Source organism: Colobus angolensis, unplaced genomic scaffold (genome assembly GCF_000951035.1).
Source record: "Colobus angolensis palliatus isolate OR3802 unplaced genomic scaffold, Cang.pa_1.0 Scaffold36, whole genome shotgun sequence".
Lineage (NCBI taxonomy): Eukaryota > Metazoa > Chordata > Mammalia > Primates > Cercopithecidae > Colobus > Colobus angolensis.
Genome location: NW_012116932.1, coordinates 3,303,890 through 3,306,010, shown reverse-complemented (window position 1 = coordinate 3,306,010; position 2,121 = coordinate 3,303,890). Strand labels below are relative to the sequence as shown.

The 2,121-nt window shown below is 52.9% G+C and overlaps 1 protein-coding gene across 2 annotated transcripts in view; it reads right to left on the bottom strand.

The window, feature by feature from the left end:
* HSH2D (hematopoietic SH2 domain containing) overlaps window positions 1-2,121 on the bottom strand; it is a 29,256-nt gene that overhangs the window by 12,255 nt on the left and 14,880 nt on the right. The window contains exon 4 of one of the 2 annotated variants that reach the window (XM_011953253.1): window positions 1,571-1,722. In XM_011953253.1, the coding sequence (XP_011808643.1) occupies window positions 1,571-1,695 (125 nt within the window). In that variant the 5' untranslated portion in view covers window positions 1,696-1,722. The remainder of the gene's footprint in view (window positions 1-1,570; window positions 1,723-2,121) is intronic. The other variant, XM_011953254.1, reaches the window with a different exon arrangement.

Genomic DNA, 2,121 nt, shown 5'->3' with positions numbered 1-2,121 from the left:
TTTTTTTTTTTAAATTGCAGTGTGCAACACATGTTATATTTTTGTTAGACAGCAAGGCCCCAGAGCTCAGAAACCATGACCAACACTACTTCCTCTCTGTGGCCTTCACAGAATTTTCTCAAGTTCCTGCATGCAGAGGGTGGCAATAAATATTTGTTCCTCCATTTAGTTAGAGCCGGGCACACATCCTCAGAGCTCACAGTCTGAGGTAGAAAGGGCACATTAGGGCCAGGCACAGTGGCTCATGCCTGTAATCCCAGCACTTTGGGGGGCCGAGGCGGGCGGATCACTTGAGGTCAGGAGTTCGAGACTAGCCTGGCCACCATGGTGAAACCCCGTCTCTACTAAAAATACAAATATTAGCCGGGCGTGGTGGTGCATGCCTGTAGTCCCAGCTACTCATGAGGCAGGAGGATTGCTTGAACTCAGGAGGTGAAGGCTACAGTGAGCTGAGATCGCGCCACTGCACTCCAGCCTGGGCAACAGGAGCAGAACTCTATCAAAAAAAAAAAAAAAGGGCACATTGGTTGTACCTTCATGGGTTGAGAGCAGCTGCTTGGGGTATTGTGTTCAGAAAGATTCTAGCCGGGCGCGGTGGCTCACGCCTGTAACCCCAGCATTTTGGGAGGCCGAGGCGGGTGGATCACTTGAGGCCAGGAGTTTGAGACCAGCCTGGCCAACATGGTGAAACCCTATCTCTACTATAAACACAAAAATTACCTGGGCATGGAGGCGCACACCTGTAATCCCAGCTACTCGGGAGGCTGAGGCAGGAGAATCACTTGAACCTGGGAGGTGGAGGTTGCAGTGAGCTGAGATCATGCCATTGCACTCCAGCCTGGGCAACAGGAGCAGAACTCTATCAAAAAAAAAAAAAAAAAAAAAAAAAAAAAAAGGGCACATTGGTTGTACCTTCATGGGTTGAGAGCAGCTGCTTGGGGTATTGTGTTCAGAAAGATTCTAGCCGGGCGCGGTGGCTCACGCCTGTAACCCCAGCATTTTGGGAGGCCGAGGCGGGTGGATCACTTGAGGCCAGGAGTTTGAGACCAGCCTGGCCAACATGGTGAAACCCTATCTCTACTATAAACACAAAAATTAGCCAGGCTTGGTGGCACGTGCCTGTAATCCCAGCTACTCGGGAGGTTGAGGTGGAAGAATCGCTTGAACCCGGGAGGCAGAGGTTGCAGCGAGCCAAGATTGCACCTCTGCACTCCAGCCTGGGTGACAGAGTGAGACCGTGTCTCAAAAAGAAAGAAAGAAAGAAAGATTCTGAGGCTGCACCCTGCCTGGCCTGGGTGAGCTGTGGGGTGCCGCCAGGTCCCTGGCAGTGCTGGCCTGTTGGCCACTGGTATAGAGAAAGCCGAGAGACAGAGCAAGTAACTTGCCCCAGGTCACACAGTGAGCCCACACAGGTGGCAGGACTGAAGCCTGGGAGCCTGGAGCTCATTTTACACTCTTGCCACACTGAGCTGCGCCAAGTCCAGAATTCTGCAGTTAAAAGCTGCCCAGGGTAGGGACAGACAAGGAAGGAGTGGGGAGGGCAGGGTGGAGGGTGTGGGTGTGTCCTCACTCTCTTGAGATTGCACCATGGAACCACTCGGGGACCCCATCTTGGGCCAGCTGGCCCACCTGGGTGTGCACAAACCAGTCCAGCCGTGGGGGTAGCAGTGGAGGCGGCTTCCTGGCCTCTGTCATACCTTCCTGGGGTTGGGGGAAGGTCACCTGGGTAGAGAAAGGAGGGAAGACAAGAATCAAGCTGATGCACCTCTTATCTCTGCTCTGTTCTTGAAGCTTATGGTGCCTCCTCCTTTGAGAAGTTCTGCAGGATGGACAGAGCAATGGACTTAAAACTGGCTTGTGGCCAGGTGTGATGGCTCACACAGGTAATCCCAGCACTTTGGGAGGCCAAGGTGGGAGGATTGCTTGAGTCCAGGAGTTCCAGACCAGCCTGGGCAACATAGTGAGACCCCCATCTCTACAAAAAAATTTAAAATTTGGCCAGGTGCAGTGGCTCACGCCTGTCATCTCAGCACTTTGGGAAGCCAAGGTGGGTGGATCACCTGAGGTCAGGAGTTTGAGACCAGTCTGGCCAACATGGTGAAATCCATCTCTACTAAAAAT